Here is a 23099-nt window from a genome sequence, read left to right on the forward strand (position 1 = left end):
CACTTCCTGGACACCACCGTACAAATCAACAATGGAAAATTAGACACCACTCTCTACAGAAAACCCACTGACTCATACAGTTACCTACATGCATCCAGCTCCCATCCAGAACACACCACACGATCCATCGTCTATAGCCAAGCCCTTCGATACAACCGCATCTGCTCTAACCCCACTGACAGAGACCAGAAGCTTCAGGATCTCTACCAAGCATTTATAAATCTCAACTACCCACCCAGAGAAACAAAAAAGCAAATTGAAAGAGCCAGACGAATACCTAGAAACCATCTACTTCAAGACAGACCCAAGAAAACCAACAATAGAACACCACTTGTCATCACCTACAACCCCCAACTTAAACCTGTCCAACACATTATCAAGAAACTACAGCCTATATTGGAACAGGATACCATACTCAAAGAGGCTCTGGGAGACAGACCCATAGTCTCCTATAGACAACCACCTAACCTCAAGATGATTCTTACCAACCACCACAGGACATACCACACTAATACCAACCCTGGTACCTTCCCTTGCAACAAACCCCGTTGCCAGCTTTGTCCACATATTCATTCTGCTGATACCATTATTGGACCTAACCAAGTGAGTTATAAGATCAAGAACACATATTCCTGCGCATCCAGAAATATAATCTACGCTATCATGTGCCGAAAGTGTCCGTCTGCTATGTACATTGGACAAACATCTCAGACACTTCGCCAAAGGATTAATGCCCACAAAACAGATATTAGACAAGATCACAAAGAGAAAACAGTTTCTTGCCACTTTAACCAGAAAGGACACTCTCTAAATGACTTAGCCACCTGCATTCTGCTACAAAGACCTTTTACATCTGCACTTGAAAGGGAATCCTCTGAACTGTCATTCATGTTAAAATTCGACACTTACCACCAGGGACTTAACAAGTCTTTGAACTTTCTCACCCATTATCAAGACAGTTTCCCCAATTATCACCTGTAATACCATTAACTCACAAACATCCCACTCTCCCTACCTTTAATATCAGCAATTCACAGACACTTACCTTCCTTCCTCCCCCTTCCCACCCCCCCGCATCCTCCTCCTGTTCTGCAATGTGATTTGTCCTTTTCATATTTGTTCATTTTTTTAAATTGTATCCTTTGGTATATATGGTTGTGACTACTTTCTTCCACTATTTGATCTGAGGAAGTGGGTCTGGCCCACGAAAGCTCATCATCTAATAAACCATCTTGTTAGTCTTTAAAGTGCTACATTGTCCTGCATTTTGCTTCAACTACCCCAGACTAACACGGCTACATTTCTATCACTATGCTTCCAAAGAACTTTTCAATACTACTTGGCTACGTCTAGACTACATCCCTTTTTCGGAAAAGGGATATAAATTAGACATATCGCAATTGCTAATGAAGCAGGGATTTAAATCTCCCGCGCTTCATTAGCATAAAAATAGCTGCCCCTTTTTTCGGCACGGAGCTTTGTCGGAGGAAAGCGCCAGTTTAGACGCTGATCTTTAAAAAAATAAAGCCTTTTCCAAAGATCCCTTATCCCTCTTGAAATAAGGGATAAGGAATCTTTCGGAAAAGGCTTTTTTTTTTCAAAAGATCAGCGTCTAGACTGGAGCTTTTCTCCAACAAAGCTCCGTGCCGAAAAAAAGCAGCAGCCATTTTTATGCTAATGAAGCGCAAGAGATTTAAATCCCCGCTTCGTTAGCAATTGCTATACGTCTAATTTACATACCTTTTCCGAAAAAGGGATGTAGTCTAGACGTAGCCCTTATGTAACTAATAGTGGTAAAAAGATATATTCAAGTTGAATCTGTAGCTCACTACCCCAGAAAGAAAAAGGACACCATTATAATAAATATAAAATCTGATCTTGTTTCAGAGGCAATTGCACGGAGAGAAAATGAAAATTTGTAAGCAGCAAATTTGTTAGGGTTTTCTCGTAAATCAGGTCTTTGTTAAGCTAAATTATTCTCTCTCTCACACACACACACAATTTCAGAAACTTTGTGTCTGTGTGTCCATCCATCTGTTTGTCAGAGTCTATTTGTTCAATAATTCCTCCTAAACAGTAAGAGCTAAGACCAGCTAATTTGTTATGCAGCTTCCTCTTTTCATAACTTAAAAGCAAGATCAGGGTTTGGTTGTGGTAGGACAATGGGATGTGCTTGGAATGTGATTGTTTCTCATAAAATAGAAAGGGAAGGATCTGGTAGGAGGGACAGTTATACTATAGAATGACCACGGGGGGGGGAGAGGGGCAGCAAGAGGCCAGAGATGGGAACCAGGACAGCTATAACCCCATTGAGCCAGCAGTGGGGCGGGGTGGCAAAAGGGACAGCTATCTACTATATATTTCAGAGTGTTTGTGTGTGTGTGCCTGACTGTCCCCTGCTGTGCCCAGAGCAGCTGCAGTGGCTACGGACAAGTGCTTCTCTCCTGGCCCCAAGCTGCTGCAGTGAGAGAGGGCTGGGGTTGTCCTCTCTCCCCAGGAGAGCCTGCATACTGAATCCTTGATCTCCTGCCCCCATCACAGAAAAACGATTTACATGAAGAAAAACAAAACTTATTTGAGTTAAGGACTCAAGCAAGGCTGAGTAAATCTTCTAGTGAGTATGTAAATGTGTGTGTGTGAATTATATAAAATAATATGAATGCTACAGCTCCAGAGATTACTGTTTTGTCTGATCATGTCATCCTGAAGGCACGATGTATTGTAAGACTCTTTACAGCAGAGAATGGGACATGGTGTTTTCTGACCAGTCAAAATGCCAAACAAATCCCCCTTCTGTTCTGAAACTTGATTTGTCCTTTTCATATCTGTTCATTTTTTTAAATTGTATCCTTTGGTATAAATGGTTGTGACAATTTTCTTCCACTATTTGATCTGAGGAAGTGGGTCTGGCCCACGAAAGCTCATCACCTAATAAACCATCTTGTTAGTCTTTAAAGTGCTACATAGTCCTGTTTTTTGTTTCAGCTACACCAGACTAACACGGCAACATTTCTATCACAAAACATTAAAAAGTGAGCTTTGAAGGCAAACATTGAAAATATATAGTTGCTCTGACCAGTGTTCCCTGTAAGCTGAGCACTGGGCGGCCGCTTGGGAGAGATTTAAATGCCTCCCCGGGTGATTAGCAGAGCACCTGCAGCCAGCAGCATGCATTTCTATTGATGGTGCATATCTGCACATTTCTTTGTGCACATAACAAAATGTTCTGGAGAAGAGAAAGCCTCACACCAGGGAAAAGAGGGAAGATTCTTTCTGCTTCCCTTCCTTCCACCCCCATTTGAGTGCCACTCTTAAAAGACATAATAGGCCCAAAAAAAGAGATATTGGTAGAAGCAAAGATAAAAGGGGTTTTACCATCAAGTAATGAAAATCTGCTCTGTACAGGTCTTCATAAGATGATAGTGACAAATATTTGAGTTTGCACTGTTTTTGGCCATTGCTGTAATACAGCACTATATTTTTCTAGTGTAGAGGTGGCCAGAGAGTCTGACTTTGATCCATGAAGGGACTTAAGCTTTGTGATGCAGAATGTTGCAACCCCTAACTCTTAAGAAATTCATAAAAACAACACTGTACTCTGTAAAGCATGGATCAGGTGCCTAGGCTCCTTATACCAAGTGTCACAAAATCCTGGCTGTGGGCCATCCCCAGCTGGGGTGATTGCACAAGCTGGCCTGGGACTCCTGGTGGGCTGGGGGAGGGGGGGGGAGGTGGCTGTATGTTATGGCCCCAGACTCTGCCCCTTCCTGCCATTGCCCCATCCTCTTCCTCCCTCCCCCCCATGGTATCCTGTTCCCTAGGACGCAGCTTCAGGGATCATGGGAGGTGGGGAGCTGGCATCATGTGGTGGCAGCAGCTGTGCCCCTCTGTGCTCCCTGCTGAGGCAGGAGCCACAGGGAAACAGAGTGAGGGCACTTGCCCAGCATGCTCCACTTCCCCGTGGCTCCTGCCACCATGGGGAACACGGGGGAGGAGGGGAGTAATGTTGCTGCCGCTGTGCACCAGCCTCCCCTCGCCAGTGACCTGCAGAAGATGGGGCCATGGCAGTGGAGGGTGAGGTGGTGGAGGGAAAGGGTGGGGCTTGGGGCCAGTAATGGACAGCTCCCCTTCCCAGCCCATTGCGAGTCCCATGCTAGACTGTACAATTCTTTCAGCCGGGGATGGCCTGTGGGATGAGAGTTTGAGACCCCTATCTTATACAATGATCAGACAGGACTAGGTGCCTAAGAATGGGGGAACCTCATAAGCCAATATGCCACACAGGGAGCTGTCCAAGCTAGCCAATGGGAAATGCTGAGGAGAGGGATGTGCGCCTGAAATCGGCATCTGTTTCTGCTTGTGTTCCACAAATGGGAACGATTAGAAACCAAATTATTTTTGTGAGAATGAGTTAGATGCCTGTCTCACTCCATAAAGGAGAGCTGCTGCTTCTTTTATAACTTTTAATTCAGATAGTAGAACATTTAGCTGGCTTGTGGAAGAAATAGCAGGGCTAACGTGCCATTTCTGATAGGTAGAAGGGATTTGAACAGGAGTCTCCCACATTTCTCAGAAACATGTACTAATCACGGAGCTATAGGATGTTCTGCTGTTAAGTTCCCTCAGTCTCTGCAGCTGAAGCTGTTGTAGTCTGGAAAAATAGTGGGAGAGATTGGAGAAAGGAGGGCTGCACCCTGGGTCTTCCATCTCTCATGTGGGTATACTGACCATCAAGCTACAAACTTATTCTCTCTTTCTGGCTCAAGGACTATTTAAGTGTTTTATCTACAATGGAACTACTTCAACATGGAAGAGAGACAGGCACTCCCATGTCAGAATATCACAGTCCAATGGTTAGAGTATTTGACTGAAAAATGGGCTGCCTCTTGATCAAATTCTTTGTCTTTCTGAGGGGAAAATTGAATGTGTGTGTCCTAAAACCCAAGCAAGTGCTGTATCAGTGGTCTCAAGTTCTTAGGTGGGAAGCACCATTCCCCTCCCCACAGGTTTTGAATAGGGCCCTCTGCACAAGGAAGCCTCTGAACATAATCTTTCAGTAGAGCCATCCTGTCCATTGGATGGTCTGGAACAGCTGCCTCCAGGGCTTTGCACTTTGGGGGCTCCACAGGGCCAAGGGCAGGGTTTCTGGGGACCTGGTGCCAAAAGCAGCTGGTTGGTCTGCCTCTGCATTCACCAGCAGCCGCAGGAGCCACAGGAAGTGAAGTGGCTCAGCCCCAGCCTGCTCTGCTCCTCTCTTTATCATGGTAGCAGGAAACATAGGAGCACGTCTGGGAGCTGGGCTTGGGAGAGCAGTGTGAACGGTTTGATCTGCTTCCCACTGCTGCTGTGAGCAGTGTGGGGAGGGGTGGGTTGACTCCTGCTGTCAGTGCTAGGGCCCTGGCAGTCTCCCAGGTTGTGTCATTTGTGGGACGGGGCTTAAGGGAAGGGGTGAAATGGAGGCAGGGAGGAGCATAGCGGGAGTGCAGCAGGGACAGGGCTTGGGCAATAGGGTGAGGTGGAGCAGGAAGAGTTGGGGCATGGGTGGGGTCTAGGGCAGAGGGGAGGTTATCTTGTGCTCCACCCCCCCCCCCAAAACTGGCCTTTCCATAGGTCCTAGTATTCAGGGTGCTGCTGCCCCTGTTTTGAGGTGGTTTTCATCATGAACACAGCTTTCAGTTTGGGTTCAATGGCTCCAGCACCGCACAAATTGTTCCAGCACCACTGGGCCTGTCTTCCTCCAGTTTCATAACTGAGACAAGTCTCGAGGTACCAGAGGGAGGCAGCTATGTGCCTGCTTGGAAGCAGAAATTTACATGCATAGGGGACTTTTAAGGCAGAAACGTAGGTGCCCAGTAACGGTAGGTGCCTCCTGGATTAAGTGGCAGGCGAGCAGGCATTTTGCTTAAAACGGGGATCCAGGTGCCTAAGCACCTTTGTGAACCTGCAGTGTCCGTCCTTTTCCTAACACCTGCCCATCTCCCCCCTGCCGACCCCTCCAGCTCTCCCACCGCACCTGCACCGAATTCATCATCTTTGCTTTGAGCTAATCCGTGTCCTCGCTCCGTGGGTTCCTTCCACGCATTTCCCGCGTTGGCAGCCCACCGCTGTCTATTATATCCTGCAGGAGTGGGGTGAGATGGGGGAGGAGGCAGTGGGAGAGCGATGGTGTCAGTCTTGACGGCAGCTTTAACACAAGGGAGTATTTCCCCCCCCCCCCCTCCGGGGTGGGAACTGACAGCCCGTGTAACCCCCGTGCCCCGGGGCGCGCTGTGCACCACGCAGCGCCTTCCCTGCTGACTGCAATTGCTTCCCCCGTCCGCCCCCTTGCGCGCTGCAGCGGCATGTGCCGCGGCTTAGCTGAGGCGCGCGCCAGCCCCAGGCTTCGCGTGGTTCCAGCGCGCGCGCTGTGTTCCTCATCGCTCCCCCAGCCACCCCCGCCCTTGGGAGAGGCAGCTTGGTCCGCGCGCGCGCGCCCTGGCTTAGTTCCTCCTTTGCTGCCCCCCCCCCTCCTCCTTCCAGAGCAGGGGCCGGCGCTCTGCCCTGATTGGCTGGCTGGGCTCGGCCAGGTGTCAGGCTGAGCGGCGCGGAGAGGCCGGGTAGGGCGCGCGGAGGGGGGTGGCTGGAGCCGCCTGCAGCCGCAGCGCCTTGCACTGCAATCCCAGCCCCGAGGGACGCGGGGCCGGAGCCAGGGGGAGCCCAGCGCTGTCCCCTTCTCCCGGCGCGCCCCAGGCGGCGGAGGCAAGCAGCGCCCTGCTCCCCAGCCCTGCGCTCTGCCCTGCTGGGTGGCTGGCTGCAGCTGGGGGCACGTCTCCCGGGCTCCTGCAGAGTTCCCTGCGGCGTGTGAGGGCCGGCAGCGCTGGAGGGGAGCCCAGCGGCACCGGCTAGGGGAGGGTTTCTTCGCATGGCAGTTCTGGGGCTGATCGCTTCTTAAACCAAAGCAGCGGACCAGCCCCTTCCCCCCCAGCTCTACAGTGCGGCCAGAGGGGGGAGGCACTGAAGGACTTGTAGACCCGGCAGGATCAGCTGCAGCGGGAATCGGTGTGTTTTTGCTGGCGCCTGTGAGAATTGATCAGTGAAGTTACGGCTCTGCTTCCATCTTGCATCGTTGTGAGTGTGAGCACTGACAACTGTCCAGCTCTCTGCCTGCAAGCCCCACCGTTCGCCTGTGTACGTAATGCAGCGGGAGAGGAGATGTGTCTTGTGTCGGGATTGGTATTTTGATGCAATTGCTCACTTGGAAGCTGCTGAGCATGGCTTGCATGCAAGCAGCTCCTCCGGTTCCCAACTGGGGACTGGAATGATGTACAGTAGTTTTCACTAACTAATATGACACGGGGCGCCTAGAAGGGAAGGGCTGGGATGACTGGGGAAGGGGAAACGTGTGACATAATCCCTGTTTTCTCCCAATTCGTGTATCTCTTCCCCTTGTCTTGCCTGTGGCAGTACTGTTCAGCCTGAAATTTTTTGAGCTTTCCTTTTAAAATAACTATTGCAGGTGAGTCCTTAATTAGTGACACTCAATTGGGATGGCAATGGAAGAGGATGTAGTCTGAGATGTTATCCCCTGGGACAGAGAAAGAGAGACTGAGAAATGCTTTGCCGTTATCTGGTCTAAGAAGAGGAGGGAGGCTGGGATTCTTCTAAAGATTTGAACTTATTTTGCACTTATCCTAAAGGGCAAAACCAGACTCTAGCCATCCTCATTCATGTATGTAGGACTCTAGCTATGCATTATTTGTGTATCTATCAGTTTTCTCTGGTTCTTGGATCTTTCTTTATCCAACAGCATAGAGATCCTGCTCTTTCCCACCTTTATGAAAACATCATTAGCTGATTGAACAGATCATGTCTTCTCTGTGATTTAATTTATTTTCATTAAAATGTTAAGATTTATTTGATTAATGGCCAGATGTGTGAATAGCAGGGCAGCTTTTTAGTGACATTGTTCAAACACTGCCATTGCAGTTATTAAAAATAAACAGAATATTTTACTTTTGATCTAACTTATGAGGCCAGTCTGTACTGTATGATTGTAAGATATGTAGCTCTCTCTCACTGCATCCTTTTTGCCAGTATACCATATAGCACCATTTTTTTTTAAAGCTGAAGAGCACACATTTTCCTAGTATCAAGGTCAGAATATTGTGACTACTGGGGGAAAATACCATATGGCTTAGGTTAACTTGTCTTGGAGAATCTAATTAAATAATATTGAGTTTTGGGTTTTTATTTTAGAATAATGTAACCAAGTTAGAACATAATATGAAGTAAAATACCTTAAAGTGTGGGTGTCTCACTAAGAATATTCTCATAGATGTAAACAGTGCTCAGAGATTTGTATGGAGAAATACCTGGGTTTATTTTTCTTTTCATAACCACATTTTCAAAAAAGGAGGTGAAGTGTCATCTTGACAGTTCTGGAGCCTGGAATCTTTTACTATTACTATAAATATACAATATAGGGACTGGTAGTAAAAGGTCTCCTTTGCCTTCTTGACAATATGTCTCAACTGTATTCTGGAAGAACTGCCCATAAGTGTTAGTTCAGTTTCTATAGCCACACAAATCTTTGTGGTTCTTTTGAGACTGTCAGCAGGTTTGTCAATTAATGACAGTTTGGTGTCTTTGTTTTTGGTGATGTAGCTATCAGTCCTCTTTCTAGCGGTCTGATGAGTCAACCCATTCATTTCCTATAGCGCACTGTGCAGTCATCCATCATTTAGTAAAGACACACAACTTGTAAGTGAAAGGTTCTGTGTCCTGTTACAAGTCCATTGAAGGGTACCAGTGCCCTGTTTACAGATTTTTTTAATGTATGTAATTATATCAGGGAATGTGTATTGATGGCTCATGTCCTTACAACATCCAAAATATGCAGCCATTTACCAATCTTCTTGTGGAGTCTGACTTATGGTGTGTTAGAATGCAGACTTCAAGTGTGCACATGAAAACTATTTTTTAAAGGTGGGCAGTACTATGCAATACATACAATACAGTGTGCTTAAAAAAAATAGCTACCTCCTGGAGCAGGTGGATGGATCTTCTTTGCGTTCCTGTGAAGTCCTTTTTTAAAGCTGTCTTTTTAGACTCTAATGTTCCTTATGAACTGTTTCCATTATAACCTGCACTGCATGGAAGTAGAAAAGGGCCACGGAACATGCCAAAATGAGGATAACTAATAATGCTTTGTTTCCTTCCTCCCCAGGCTTCCCTCTCCCATCTCTACGACAAATTAAAATATGATTAAAAATAATAGTGACGTTTACCAAGTTTTTTGAAAAAATATTTTTTATAGAACTTTACCACATCTGAAATAAAAGAAAATTTTAGTTTAATGTGCTCAAATCAGGGAGCCGAGGTAATTTCCACCCCAGAATACTGAAAGAGCTGGCACCTGAAACTGCTAGTCCAGTTGTAAGGATTGTAAATAAATGTGTCTACTTAGGGATAGTCCATAAGTCTGGAAAATAGCTAATTTTACCTGTGTTTAAGAAAGGGGGACAAGTGACCCACGCAATTACAGAGTTGTTATCCTACTGTATGCCTCAGTAGTATGCAGGGCTTTAGAACAAATTGAGAAAGGAAAAAAAACTAATTCATAAAAGTAAAGGGGGAAATAGCACAACATGTGTTTATTAAAGGTAGATCATGCCAGTCTAATGTGAGTTCTTTCTTCCTTTGAGAAAACTGGTTTTTGTTAATAAAAAAAAAAGAGAAGTGTAGTAGATGTATTATATTTGAACTTCAGTAAAGTATTTGACATGGTACCACAAGGGAAATTCTTAGTTAAACTAGGTAAGATGGGGATTACCGTAGACAGTGTAAAGTGGATAAGAAATTGGCTAAAGGGAAGAAGGCAACAGGTTCTGCTGAAAGGCAAATATATCACACTGGGGTGAGGTTACTAGGCAAGTTCCTCAAGGACTATTTCTGAGATCAATCTTATTCAATATTTGTATTAATGATCTTGGCACAAAAAGTAGGAGTGTGCTAATGAAATCAGCTGCTGATACAAAATTGGGAGGCATCTTCAATACAGAGGAAGATTGGAATTTTATACGGGAACATCTGATTGACCTTGAAGACTGGAGTGACAGAAATGAGATGAAATTCAATAGTATAAAGTGCAAGACATGCATTTATAGTCTAATAATAAGAATTTCTTCTGCAGGCTGGGGGCTTACCAGTAGGAAGTGACAGACGAGAGACCTGGGGGTGTGAGTCAATCAATGTGATTCAGCTGTGAAAAAGACAAATGCAATCCTAGAATGTTTCAGGCGATGTATTTCCAATAGCTAGAGAAGTATTAATTACATTATAGAAGAGACTAATTTGGAATACTGTATACAATTCTGGCTAGCCATGTTCAAGAAAGAAGAATTTAAATGGGAACAGGTGCAGAGAAGAGCTGCTAGGATGCTTGGGAGAATGGAGTGCCTTTTTATGAGATGAGCTTAGCTTGTTTAGTCCTGTTCTATAAATAAATACCAGGGAGAGCCAAGAGCTATTTAAGGTAAAGGACAATGGTTGCAATAGGAAAAAATTCAGGTTGGAAATTAGAAGCAGGTTTCTATTTATCAGACAAGTAAAGTTCTGGAGCAGAGTCCCAATAGGAATTGTGAGAGCACATTACTTACCCCTGGTCTATAGTAGGGGATAAGTTTGAATTAAGAGGCAACTTCAGCTATGTTAATTGGGTATCTTAAGTCAAAGTATCTTAACTCAAATTTTAGTGCCATCCACACTGCGGAAAGTTGAAGGGAGCACACTCTCCCTTCAGCTTCCCTTACTCCTTGTAGAAGCAGGACTACCGGCATCAGTGGGAGCACCCTCTCAGTCTGAATTTGTGTGTCTTTATTAGACCTGCTAATTTGAACCCTGGAAGATCTACTGCAGCTGCTTTGATCTCATCTGTAGTGTAGACATGGCCGTAGTGTTAAGGGAGCGCAGGATAAATTTGAGTAGGATTATACCATGATGTTGCTTTTCAGTCTCAGGGCAGGCTCAGTAGCTTTAGAGCTTATTTCTGGTTTGTTTCATGTTCCTACAAGTTCAGGGTTTCAGCTGGCCAACTGTAGAGGTCAGGAAGGGATTCTCCCCACCCCCAGTGCATTTTGGAAACTCTGTTTTTGTTTTGTTGTTTTTGCTTTTAAAATCTCCTTCCACTGACACCTCAGGGACAGCCAATGCTGGAGGTTGATCAGGGAGAGCCAGGACTCTAAGGTGGCATTGAGCATTCTCTTCCCCAGGTGCTTGGTTGACTTGTTCTTGCTCTTGTGCTCAGGGTCTAACTGATGACCATATGTAGGGTTGGGAAGGAATTTTCCCATAGCTCAGACTGAGTGACCTTGGGGTTTTTCCATCTTCTGTAATGTGGGTGCAGGTTGCTTGCCTGGATTATCAGGGCATATCTTTCAATCATTTGGGTGGCCTCAGGCAGTTGTGCACCTTAGCTGTGCCTATTCTCTACCTGAGGCACATAATACCCTAATCTTTGTGGGCTGTAATACTCTGGTCTAATTTTGGTTGTTGGATGTGCTTTGTGGCTGTTGAGTGGTGTGAGTGTCCTGTGATTTACAGAAGGTCAGTAGAAGATTTGGTGATCTGTTCTGACCCTGTGACTGCCTTGGGGAGGAGGGGAAGGAGCTAAATGAATGCCAATTGCAAAGGGCTCCATTGTTATCACCCTGGAATCTTGTAAGTGGAACAATAGCTACAAGAAATAGAATGTTTGAAAGAGTTTTTTTTAAGTGCCCAGCTGATGCTGAAGAAAATCTGTGCGCCCAATACATAACTGCTCATAAGCAATTCAGCCAAGTAAAAATATGACTCCTGTATTCCTGCCAAAATCAGCAAGACCTATTGTGATATGATGAGTAACTGCTGGCTGAACAATTAAAGCTACTTTAACAAGCACACCCAATTCCCTGGGCGTTTCAGAAATGTGAAGGGTCAAATTCATGCTTTGGACAAATGCACACAAGTCCCTTTTGTAATTTCTTGGCAGAATAGCTTCCTTGAAGAGGAGAAAGTGTGGATTAATTTGCTTGAGGAGCCTAAATAAGTCTCCCAATCTTTCCTTAAGATAGATTCTACACCTGTCATTAGAACACAGAGAACCTACCTTTGTTTACTTGGTATATTTCTGTAGACTTTTGATAAGCGTAGTCCATTCACAAGTAAAGGCTATTGGCTTACATGTGCACTACTAGCAACCTGAAGATGATTATGTTCAGGCTGCATAACTAATCCATCCATGTTTTTTGTCACAAAGATGGTTTCAAAAGGAGTTCATTGAACGCTAGGAAGAGGAAGACAAATTGGGCAATCTGAAAGAGAGAGAAGTGTACTACCACTTTGTTCAAACCATTTGAGAAACTGAGATCAGTCTGAGCAGTGCAGAAAAAACAGATGCAGGGAGAGTTGTGGTATGCTCTAACCTTGCATAACCCTCAGTTGCAGGGGTGGGCAATAATTTTTGATGGCGGTCCACTCCAACATTTTGGTAAGTGGTCAAGGGCTGCACTTTTCTATGGAGGGAGTGTAGGCTCTGAGATGGAGATGGGTACAGAAGGGAGCTCAGGGTTGGAGACTAGGGTTCAGGAGGGGTGTGGAGTCTGAGAGGGAGTTCGGGTAGAGGAGGGAATAGTGATCTGGGGCAGGAGTTTGGGGTGCATGGTCTGGGAGGAGGTATGGGTATAGGAGAGGATTTTGGCCTGGGGGAGGGCTGTAGGATGGGATGCCGGATCTGGGTGGGAGTTGTAACCTGCAGCAGGCAGTGAGGCGTGGGAGAGGGTGGTGTGCTAGGTGCAGGCTCTGGCTGGTAGGGGCTTACCTAGGTGGCTCCCAGCCAGCAGCCCAGTGGGACACTCACTCGGGCTCCCTGCCTGCTGCAGCCCCAGGCTCAGAGTGGCTGGCTGTTCCATGTGGCTATCTGTGCTGTGTGCCAGGGTCGGGAGAGATGGCAGGGGCAGCACACCAAGCCTCCCTCCCTCTACTACATGCGTGATGCAGAGAGGCACATTGAGTAGCCAGCCACTTGGAGTGGCCTGGGGCTGTTCCCTGCCTGAAAATCCTGGGGGGGTGGGGTGGGCCAGATTCAGCCCATGGGCTATCTCTTGCCCACCCCTGCTCTTTTGGGAAGGACACACATGCACAGACAAATTTTTTTCAGTTGATTTGTACAGCTCTAACAGGTGGCTTAATGTTGCCCACTATTTATGGATGAGATATGATACAGATCTATAATTGTGAGCCCATATTTATCTTTATTGAGTAAACTTCACTCTCAGCATAATAGATTAAGGTATTGTATTCTTTGAAGAATGTTTGTTATGATACTTGGATGCAATTCTTATCCAAAGTTCAAATGAATGAGCAGCATCTTAAATACTTGATACTCTGAAAATGTGTTTTGTAAACTGGCTTAGTTTGCTACCTAAAAGCTGTAGCCGAAGACAAATAAGTTATTTTTTTTAGAAGACTACATTAGCATCTGACAGGTTAAGCCAATATCAGCAATATTTTAATGATAGGCTTTTAGATTTCTCAGAAATGATTCTCGAAAAGGGAATACATTAGATTTCTGGGCCACCATCATTTCAGTAGCAAATGTGTGTTTCTGATGTCCTATTCGCAAAGGGCTTGTTTGTGCAGATCTTTACTCATGGGAGTAGACTGCAAGTTAGTTAAAAAGAAATGAGATCGCTTTACCTTTTGTTATTGATATACTTTACTTATTGCTACTCATTTAAATTAAGCTGTTATTGTTATAACTTATAGTGCAAAGCCTGCTGTTTCTGCCCCCCCTCCTGGGGAGTTGGGCATGCAACTACAACAGAAACTGAGAAGCATCAGCTTTATGGATTTTTTTTTAAACCGTTTAAACAGTTACACTTTTACATCCCTATTCTGGATAAATCCTTGCTGGACACCACTTGATATGCCCTTCTAGCTTCATTATGAACCATTGATAACTACACTGAGTACTCATTTCTAACCAGTTGTGTTTGGGAAGACCATTGGAAACCATAGCAAAAGCCTTACTAAAGTCAAGATAGATCACATGTACCACTTCCCCCTATCAACACAGCTATTTATCCTGTCAAAGAAGGATATTAGGTTGGTTTGACATTGTTTACTATTAACAAATTTGTGATGACTCAAACTTTAAGGACCATCATGATAGTCTAGTCTGACCATCTGTACATGTCATACCACAGAACCTCACCCACACCTTTTAGTAACTGACCCATAACCTCTGGCTGAGTTAGTGAAGTTCTCAAATGATGATTTAAAAGACTTCAAGTTACAGAGAACCATTTACTCTAGTTGAAACCAGCACTTACCTTATTTTCTTCTAGGTACTAACAAATTGCTTGACTATCTTTCCAGGGACTGAAATTAAAATGACTGGTTTATAATTCTCTGGGTTATCCTTATTCCCCTTCTTGTAGATAGGTACTGTAATTTTCCTTTTCTAGTTCTCTGGGATCTCGGCTATCTTCCATGAGTTCTCATAGATAATTTCTAATTACTCAGATCTCTTCAGCTACTTCCTTATGTATTCTAGGATGTATTTCATCCAGCCCTGCCATCCTGAAAACATTTAATTTGCCCAAGTACTTTTAAATTTGTTCTTTTCCTATTTGAGCCTCAGATCCTACCTCATTTACATTGATGTCCACTGTGTTAGTTGTCCAGTCGCTGCTAAGTTTCTTGATGCAAATGGAAACAAACACGGTATTTAATTCTTTGGCCAACATTGAATTTGTGTTTTCTGGAATAATACATTAATATTTGAAATTATGACATTACCAGAAAAAAGTGTTATAGAACTGCAAAGTACAGTTATTATCTGGAAAGCTGTTGTTCTTTGCAGGTTGACAGAATGTGGGCAGGTCATAGTTTATGTATGGACTCTGACATAAATCTAATTTGGTTGTAAGTTTCCAAAAACAGTGCAATGAATTTTGGAAGATAAAATTTGGCACCAAAAAGGCAAATAAATAAATTAAATAAATTGACAGCTGTCTGCTTTTTCTAAAGCAGTGAAAGTTAGTTTGATTTCTAGCTGTTGCGGTGATTGCCTGAAAACATCACAGGCTGTAACACAGAGGCTCTTCCTAGCATTTGCTGAAATTGTTTTGATTATAGCTTTATTTCCTTTTTGGACGATGTCATGCCCTTCCCCAGAGGGGGAAAAAAGGAAGTAAAATATTTATTGGGAAATTCAGTAGGTCTTATTGTGGGAAGTTTCTGATTTCTCATTAGAGAGAAGGAGGGGGGGGGGTTAATCTGTTTGTTTTCAGGCCTTCAGAATGCAGGTATTTATTTTGGGGGGTTCAAGTTGCATTAGGTATGTTCAACTTCAGTTCTCATTCAAACCACCAAAAAAAAGTTTCAGCTGTCTTTTTTTTAATTTAAAATTGGAGCTATTTTGATTTTGACCATTTTTAATTTGAGTTTGCCCTGTATTTCTGTTGTCAAACATGAATTTTTTGAATAATTTGTTTGAGTGAAGTAAAGTAATATCTTCTAAAATGTATTGTCATATTGGACCTCTGTGATGAAAGGATAAAGTTTTCTCTGATCCCACTGAGGCGCACCAAAAGAAACTACATCATCTACTCAATAAACTACTGGAAGAAGGATAGGAACAGATTCCCACAGACACACCCCTAGAGCCCAGACAAGGGAAATCTGGGTTGACCTATCATCTCAGGCATTGGTGTCCTTACAGGACTGTCTGGCTATATTGACTCCCTCCTCAGGCCCTATGCTATCAATGCTCCCAGCTGTCTTTGAGACACCACTGACTTTCTGAGAAAACGAGAATCCATTGGTGATCTTCCTGAAAAAGCCACCCTAACTACTATAGATATAGAAACTCTACACCAACATTCCACACAAGCCATCAGAAACTGTATCTCCGATGATGCCACGGCAAAACAGGTTACTGAACTTTGTGCCTTTGTTCTCACCTGCAACCATTTCAGATTTGGGGATGATTTAGATCTTCAAGTCAGAGGCACTGCTATGGGTACCAGCATGGCCCCACAGTGCACCAGTATTTTTATGGCTGACATAGAATAGCCTTTCCTCATCTCCTGTCCCCAAGTACCCTTCTTCTATTTACACTACATCAATGACATCTTCGTCATCTGGATCCCTGGGAAGAAGGCCCTTGAAGAATTCCACCGGGATTTCAATAGTTTCCACTCCACCATCAATCTCCACTTGCACCAGTCCACAGAGGAGATTCACTTCCTAGACACTACAGTACAAATACCTGATGGTCGCATAAATACCACTTTATACTGAAAACCTACTGAAATGCACCTAGACCCCATACCAGAGATATTGTGTCTGCTGTACATACCTACATGCCTCCAGCTAGCCTCCAAAACACATTGCATGATCCATTGTCTACAGCCAAACCCTAAAATAAATCACATTTACTCCAATGCCTAAGATAGAGACAGCACTTACAGGGTCTATATCAAGAATTCTTAAAACTACAATACCGACCTGGAGAAGTGAAGAAACTGATTGATAAAGCCAGGAGGTTACCCAGAAATCATTCAATACAGGACAGACCCAACAAAGAGAGCAACAAAACACCACTAGCCATTTCCTTCAGTCATCAGCTAAAACCTCTCCTACACATCGTCAAGGATCTACAACCTATCATAGGTCTCACTCTCTCAGACCTTGGGAGCCAGTCCAGTCCTTGCTTATAGACAGCCCCCCAACCAGAGGCAAATACTCACCACCAACTTCACATCTCACAACAGAAATGCTAATACAGGAACCTGTCCCTGCAACAAACTCTGTTATCAACTCTGTCCACACATCTACCCTAGTGACACCATTGCAGGACCTAACCACATTAGCTATACCATCAAAGGCCCATTCACCTGCACTTCTACTAATATTATATATGCCATTGTGTGTTTAGGCCTAAAAATGTAGATTCAATACACTTTTGTGTTGTTGAAACTGCTAGTACAATTTGTGACTGTTGATATAGCTCGCTTATGACCTCTTTATGACATTCCCAGCAGTTTTATATGTTTTCTTTATTTCTGAGACACGGCTTATCAGCAAGTAGACTGGTCCAATCCTTATTTGAGGTTTCACTCATTCAGGTATATTTGTGTTTGGAGATTTCATGAGCTATAAGATGATGTTCCAATTAATCATCCAATCTTTCAATTTCAGAGGTGTCTGAGGTTGATTCTTGACATCATTAATGTTTATTTATCAATGAAGCACTTCCTATTTTTGTCTGCATTTTAGGTTACCTTTATCCCTTTCTAGCATTGGGAGTTGATGTCTAGGATCAAGCTATGATACATACAAGACAGATATAATTTTCAAAGATTTTTTTTTTTAATTTTCATGGAAGTCAGTAAGGATTCAGTAATTGGTTAAGAAATGTTTGTTTCCAATTGGCATTTTAATTAGGCACCATAAAAGTCACATCTGGCAGGACAGTATAAGACTGCATTTTTTAATTTAAATTTTAATGTCTACCAATATTGTTTGGCTTCTCATTTTTACAGAAATATTGTTCTTTGTAAATTATGCCAGAGACTGTACATTATTTAAGTAAGTTTTTAAATGCAGACTGCAAGGTGTGGATAGAATACTAAACTCCTTTCATTGTTACACCTAGGTATATTTAGTCTAGCTGCTTCAGCCATAGGAATGAAATCATTCCAATCTTGCTTCATACCTTCTTGAACTTCTTCCCCAAATTATTCTTAAGCTGTTGGTATGTATAGAATCGCCCCTAAGCATATGTTTACTTTACATACCAACAGTTCAAGAATAATTGATTTTAAATAGTCAAGAGGTGCATCTTTCCTTGATTTCTCTCAGAGATAGAGTTTGAAGAACAGTTTGTCTTGCAACAATATGCTGAATCATTGGACTGGAAAGGACGTTAAGAGGCCATCTAGTCCAGTTCCTTACACTCATGGCATGACTAACTATTATCTCTAGACCAGTGGTTCCCAAGCCTTTTGATACCGGGGACAGGCAAACCCATTCACAAACTTTTGGTGGACTGGCAACATTTTATTTGCATATTCCTCCCCCCAGTGCCAGCCCTAACCCTTAGAATGCCTCACCCCTGTACTATCCCCCAGCGCTAGCCTTGGACCCTGGAGTCCCCTGCACCCAACCCTCTCCCACCCATTACCAGCCCCCCCATCCCAAATGCTTCAGTGCCATCCCCCCCATCCCAGAGAGTCCCCCACACCACTAGACCCCCCCAAGTACCAGCCTTCTGTTTCCAAAGCCCCAGTGCAACCAATCCCCCCGAGTCTCCCCCAGTGCCAGCCCTGCCCCCATAGCCCTCCCCACTAGTAATACAGGCTCTAGAGCCCCCAGCATTAACCTCATTCCTGGAACCCCCAGTTCCTGCCCTGCCCCCCTCACCTAGCTCTGTGCTGCTGCCTGCGTGTTTGCGGCTCTGGGGGAGGGGGTACACCGCCCAGCGCCTCCCCTCCTGCCATGGCTATTGGGAGCGGCATGCCCTGCCCCACCTCTCAGCCAGTCAGTGCTGGACAGGGGCTGGGTCTGCTCCTGGCCGCAGAACAGCAGTTCACTGTGCGGCAGGAGGGCAATGTGGGAAGTGCTCTTCTATGGCTGGGAGGAGACCCTGCCCGGCACTGGTTGGCTGACAGGTGGGGCAGGAGACGCCTCTCCCATCAACTGGAGTGAGAGCAGTGTACCCTAGCCCAGGGCCCCAGAGCTGCCACGGCCCAGCAGCCAGAGGTCTCGGCCTGGCAGCGGGCTGCAGTCTGGCAGTTGGGAACCGCTGCTCTAGACCATGCCTAATAGTTGTTTGTCTTGCTTACTCTTAAAAATCTCCAATGATGGAGATTCTACAGCCTCTCTAAGGATGTAAAATCCTATTTAAAATGTTAATTGGTTAAACTATTGTTTAACTGGTGCTCTGGCCAGGGCTGGGCCACTGGTTAACCAGTTACCCTTTTACATTCCTACTCTCTAGGCAATTTATTCCAGTGCTTTACTACTCTGACAGTTAAGAAATTTGTCCCAATGTCCATCTTAAACCTTCATTGCTGCAATTGAAGCCCATTGCTGCTTGTCCTCTCCTCAGAGGTTAAGAGTAATTTTCTCCCCCCTCCTTGTTACAATGGTTTTCAAGTACCTAAAAGGTTATGTCTCCTCTCAGTCTTCTCCTTTCCAGATAAAACAAGCCTGTTTTTTTCAGTCTTGCCTCATGCATCATGTTTTCTAGACATTTAATCATTTTTTCTTCTTCTCACAATGTTCTCCAATTTGTCCACATCTTTCTGGACACAATTACCAGTGCGAAGGAGAGTGGAAGAATTACTTCTTGTGTGTTACTTACAACACTCCTGCCAATGCATCCCAGAATGATGTTAGCTTTCTTACACTATGGACTCATAGTTAGCTTATGGTCCACTATGATTCTAAAGTCCATTTCCACACAATTTCTTCCTTAGCAATCATTTCCTATTTTGTGTATGTGCAACTGATTGCAAAGTACTCTGGAAGAACATTTGTACATATTGAATTTCATCCTGTTTACTTCAGATCATTTCTCCAGTTTGTTCAGATCATTTTGAATTTTAATCCTGTCCTCCAAAGCACTTCCAAAGTTTGTGGACAATACCAAACTGGAAAAATTTGCAAGTGTACTTTCTCTGCCACTATATAAATCATTGAAGATATTAAACAGAACTGGACCCATACCTGATCCCCGTGGGACCTCACTTGTTATGCTCGGCCATTATGACTGTGAACCATAACTGTGGAAATAGTTTTCCAGACAGTTACACACTCACCTCCATTTAGGTTATAATGTTATGCTAAATTGTGTAGTAGTGCAATCCGCTTTCACAGAAATTAGTCTTTAACTTGTTTTGTGATCCTCTCTTGAACAGTGGCTGCTACAGTAGTAATTTCGTCTCATTTATTTTTAGCATTTCAGTGTAGGTTTCATCCCTAACCCTTCCAGAATGGAGTCAACAATTTTGCAAAATCCTGAACCCTCCATTAGCTTCAGTAGTCTTCCATTTACAGTGACTGACTGTAGGTGAGCATCCAGTAAGGTTGCTTAATCAACTGTTCTAATTGCCTAAGGGTATGTCTACACTACCCTCCTAGTTCGAACTAGGAGGGTAATGTAGGCATACCGCACTTGCAAATGAAGCCCGGGATTTGAATTTCCCGGGCTTCATTTGCATAAACTGGGCACCGCCATTTTTAAATCCCTGCTCGTTCGAACCCCGTGCCGCACGGCTACACGCGGCACGAACTAGGTAGTTCGGACTAGGCTTCCTAGTCTGAACTACCGTTACTCCTCGTGGAATGAGGAGTAACGGAAGTTCGGACTAGGAAGCCTAGTCCGAACTACCTAGTTCATGCCGCGTGTAGCCGTGCGGCACGGGGTTCGAACGAGCAGGGATTTAAAAATGGCGGCGCCCAGTTTATGCAAATGAAGCCCGGGAAATTCAAATCCCGGGCTTCATTTGCAAGTGCGGTATGCCTACATTACCCCGCTAGTTCGAACTAGGCGGGTAGTGTAGACATACCCATAGTTGTGAATGTGGAATCCAATGTATCTTGTGTTGTGAGCTTCTTGGATATGGGTGGTTCAAGATAATTGTGATCCATCTATATCATTTTTTCCCCTTAAGAACTTGCAGATTATTCCTCAGGGCACCTTTTGAATGTGCCTTTCCAGGTTGGCAGCATAGTTCCCAGACATGATGCTGGTTTCTGAACTTGACAAATAGGTATCTTACTTACACGGTCATATTTTGAAGAAAATTCTATGGGATTTTGTTGGTTTCTCCTTATGATTAACTCTCAATTGCTGTAATGCATTACAATAGAAATATAATTACTATAAATAAATCAAAGACAATAACATATCCCAGTTATGTATTTCCAGAATTTAATTAAGTATGGTTGTGTGTTAGCTGCGAAACAGTTTGGAGAGAGGTGATCTTGAGTCTTTACTGATCCATGTAAAATAGTGATAGAAATGTAGCCGTGTTATTCTGGTGTAGCTGAAACAAAAAACAGGACTATGTAGCACTTTAAAGACTAACAAGATGGTTTATTAGGTGATCCATGTAAGTTTGTTGCTTAACTTTCAAGTTCTTGCGGAGCTTGTTTTGACTCCTCTTTTCCGAATTCTAAGCTGTGGCTCCCACCTTTCTCCCCCCCCCCCATGTGTAGACGTATAACAGCTAAAGTTTCAAGTGATTACACATTTACACAAATGCCCAACAGTTAACATCCCTAGTATACTGTGGAGCTGTTTAGGCAATTTAAAAAAATCTCCTTTTCTCTATGTAGATATCCTAATCCTTGATGAAAGAGATCCTTTTCTTTCCTTCTGTGGATTTTTGTTTGAGTGAGACCATGTCCAGAATCTTTTGTTGATGATCCTAGAAGCTGTAGAGTATTATAGTCTTGCTCCTCTTCGTATGCCAGCAAATCTGTTGTTTACACTTCCTGTTTTTAATTTGAATCTGTTTGTACTTCTGTTACAAATTTAATGCTTGTTTGTTGCTATTCAATTGAAAAGTTCTCATATCCAGGCCTCAAATATTTTATTGAATTTTCCTGTTTTTATGTTCTCTTGGTCCCATTATTTGGGTATTTTCTCAACTCTTTTGCTTTTCTGTGTCTTTTAAATTGTAGTTCTATTTCTCGCTAGAGCTCATTAACTTGTCTGGCATTATCCTCTAACTCAGATGTTTGTCTCTGTTCCTTTGTTTCTATAGATATAGTGATGAGTTATTTGTTCAACACTTCATCTTTGTTTTCCAATCTTCATAATTTTACATTTAAGGCTAAATTTAAATTAGTAATTATTTACTGCATTGGTTTGTGGTGAATGTTCTACTCTGCGTATTTTCTTTTTTTCCCCACCTATTTTTTTATGCAGATTTGTTCAGGGTATACCAAATTTCTCTTAGGAATGTTACTGAAGGCCAGTTTTATGAAAAACATTTCTAGAGGGATTAAGACCAACCTGGTAACTTGAGGTATTCACTCTAATAGGGCAAGGCATTCAACAAGCATGGATCTCATTTCTCCATAAGGATCTCTATCAGAATTTTTTAAAAAATCCTATGATTTTCTTGGAAATAAAATTTTATTTTATTGGTTTCCAAAGTCTACATGTAGTTGATTTGATTTTGAACTCTTGGATTTTCTAAATATCTTTCTGATCATAGTATCATATTACTTGTGGGTAAAGTAGCATCTCAATATTGCCATTTACTAAGTGAAGAAGTGATAATTGATCATTTTTAAAAATAACATTTGAGTTTCAATTTGAAATCGAGTTGGAATGAAGGAAATTAACGGTGGTGCACAATCCCCCATAACGTTTGTGCAGGTTAGAGGGTTAAAAAAACTGCATATAGAGAATCGCTTGTCCTCTGATGTTATGGCCGTAATAGTCCTTTATTTTATGCAATCACTGAAGTCTAGTCAATGCTTTCAAGTTGTTCACTAGGTACTTTGCTGCCTTTTTTATTTCAGGTACCGCTTTATTGTTCATATCTAGGATAGAGAAAATAATGGGGAGGAAACTGGATCTGTCTGGTTTGACTGATGATGAAGCAGAGCATGTCCTTCAGGTGGTTCAACGAGATTTCAGCCTTCGCAAGAAAGAGGAAGAGAGGTTGAGGTAAGAGATTTTTATTAAAATATATTTTCATGTTGGTTGTTCTATCTGGATAGTGAAGAAGATATTTATTGAACAAACTGAAGGAACTTGACCTTTCAGCATCCACAAGAAATATTTTTCACATTATGCAACTAGATGTATTGAGCACACAAGATTTATTCTGGCTTATAATTTGTCGTCAGAAGCAGTTATCTGATTAAATTCTATGACTGATTTCTTTTTAAAAAATGTTTGAATACATTTTTCATGTCCTAGCAGGAATGTGAGTTGGTTGATGCAATAGCTTTCCCAGACTTTTAGCTTCTGTAGAAAACATGACTTGCTTATTCTCAAGAAGAAACTGAAGTGCCTATCTATACTTTTTGCATGCAATTTCTTTTGCCCT

The 23099-nt window shown here is 43.3% G+C and overlaps 1 protein-coding gene across 3 annotated transcripts in view; it reads left to right on the forward strand.

The window, feature by feature from the left end:
- The first annotated feature begins 6530 nt into the window (after positions 1-6530).
- Positions 6531-23099, forward strand: part of MYRIP (myosin VIIA and Rab interacting protein) — a 340763-nt gene continuing 324194 nt past the window's right edge. For 2 of the 3 annotated variants that reach the window (XM_006131818.4, XM_014577917.3), the window contains exons 1-2: positions 6531-7167; positions 22567-22714. In XM_006131818.4, the coding sequence (XP_006131880.3) occupies positions 22605-22714 (110 nt within the window). In that variant the 5' untranslated portion in view covers positions 6531-7167; positions 22567-22604. The remainder of the gene's footprint in view (positions 7168-22566; positions 22715-23099) is intronic. The other variant, XM_006131820.4, reaches the window with a different exon arrangement.

This window comes from Pelodiscus sinensis, chromosome 2 (genome assembly GCF_052426305.1).
Source record: "Pelodiscus sinensis isolate ZL-2025 chromosome 2, ASM5242630v1, whole genome shotgun sequence".
Lineage (NCBI taxonomy): Eukaryota > Metazoa > Chordata > Testudines > Trionychidae > Pelodiscus > Pelodiscus sinensis.